Raw genomic sequence first — 1992 nt, forward strand, 5'->3', positions numbered from 1 at the left:
ACAGAATATTTTTGACTGATGTATTCACCTTCTTACTGTCGTCAAATTACAATGTAATATTAATCAGTAACTTTCTAAAGAAACCTTTTAGTCTGAATGACAGTCGTATTTAATTTTGTTTTAGGATTTTTTCTTCAACAATTCACCAAATTCCTGAGAAACAGAAACAGTTTTTCTGAAGTTGTTAAAGCTGACATGAGCAGAGTGGAAGGTGATTTTTTTAGCCCTGCAAATCTGCCTAGTATTTGAAATGCTGAAGAGGAAATTACGGTTTTGCCACAACTTGCGCTTCAGGCTTTTCTTAGGTCTAACTCTTATTTTAGTAATCATTTCAGTTTTGAAAGTTAACCAGAAACAAGACTACTTAAATCGGAGACATCTTGAGTTGACAAAAGAAGATCCTGTTGGGAGTGTTAACTGCACCAAGATTATAGAGGGGGATATAGAAGAAATTCAAAAGGTAAAGCTTGAGACGTTGTCAGTGTCATTTAAGAAACGCCCCAGACTAACAACAAATGATTATATTAACATGACAGCAGACTGTGCCTCCTTCACCAAGACTAGGAAATATATTATGGAACCTCTCAGCAGTGAAGAAGCAGAATTTCCAATAGCTTACTCAATAGTGGTTTATCACAAAATTGAGATGCTTGACAGACTTCTAAGGTCAATCTATGCCCCTCAGAATTTTTACTGCATTCATGTTGACAGAAAGTCTCCAGAATCTTTTTTTGCTGCTGTGAGGGGAATAGTCTCATGTTTTGATAATGTCTTTATTTCCAGCCAGCTAGAGAGCGTTGTATATGCTTCATGGAGCAGAGTGCAGGCAGACATTAACTGCATGAAAGATCTCTACAGAAGAAGTTCAAACTGGAAATACCTAATAAATCTCTGTGGCATGGACTTTCCAATAAAGACCAACCAGGAAATAGTAGAGAAATTAAAAGCCCTTAAAGGTGAAAACAGCTTGGAAACAGAAAAAATGCCTGTTTATAAAGAAGCAAGGTGGAAAAAACACCATGAGATTATTGATGGTAAAATAAAGAACACGGGCATAGACAAACAACTACCACCTCTCAGTACTCCAATTTTTTCTGGTAGTGCCTATTTTGTAGTTAGCAGAAGATTTGTAGAATACGTATTAGAAAGCAGCAAAATACTTAAGTTCATTGAGTGGGCAAAAGACACTTACAGCCCAGATGAGTACTTGTGGGCAACAATTCAGAGAATCCCTGAAGTCCCAGGTGCAGTTTCTTCTAGTGACAAATTTGATGTTTCTGACATGAATGCACTGGCCAGGTTTGTTAAGTGGCAATACTTTGAAGGGGATGTGTCCAAAGGTGCACCCTACCCACCATGCAGTGGAGTTCATGTTCGCTCTGTCTGTGTTTTTGGGGTAGGAGACCTAAACTGGATGTTACGAAACCACCACTTCTTTGCTAATAAGTTTGACACTGATGTTGACCCTTTTGCAGTGAAATGTTTGGAAGAGTATTTGCGACACAAAGCTTTGTATCTGCAAAAGAACTGAAATACTGCATGCTCCTGTAACAAAACATAGGTACAAGTAGTATACAGCTATGTACTTTTAACATGTAACACCAATGGTGGTGATGCTGATCATGGGTATAATGGTTCTTACCATGTCAATATGGTGGTGATGACACCCTCCCTGCCTTGTCCAGGGACAAGAGGGAGAGAAGACATATCAAGATGGGGATGCCTTGTGTTGCACACTGAGGTTTAGAACTTTAGCTATAAACTAGAAGACAGCAATTTTAGGAAGGTCAACTACTTGGAATATTTATTATCTAAAAGGTGTAGTTAATGGACTTCCTTTAGGTAAACTATTTGTTTTAAGGCTTGGAAAATGCATGTTGTTCATGATTATTTGTCAGTTTTTTTCCCCATGAATGTAATGCTAGTTGAAAGGGAAAGATGAAGAGGCAGGGAAAAAAAAGGGGAAAAAGCAGCTGGACTGCACAGGCTTCA

General features: G+C 38.2%; 1 protein-coding gene across 1 annotated transcript; it reads left to right on the forward strand.

Moving 5' to 3' along the window:
* Positions 1-250: 250 nt before the first annotated feature.
* GCNT1 (glucosaminyl (N-acetyl) transferase 1, core 2) lies at positions 251-1531 on the forward strand. Its single transcript, XM_010023964.1, has one exon. It carries the CDS (start codon positions 251-253, stop codon positions 1529-1531), a length of 1281 nt encoding a protein of 426 aa, XP_010022266.1.
* Positions 1532-1992: the final 461 nt, after the last annotated feature.

The sequence above is a fragment of the Nestor notabilis genome, unplaced genomic scaffold (assembly GCF_000696875.1).
Source record: "Nestor notabilis isolate BGI_N333 unplaced genomic scaffold, ASM69687v1 scaffold8491, whole genome shotgun sequence".
NCBI lineage: Eukaryota > Metazoa > Chordata > Aves > Psittaciformes > Psittacidae > Nestor > Nestor notabilis.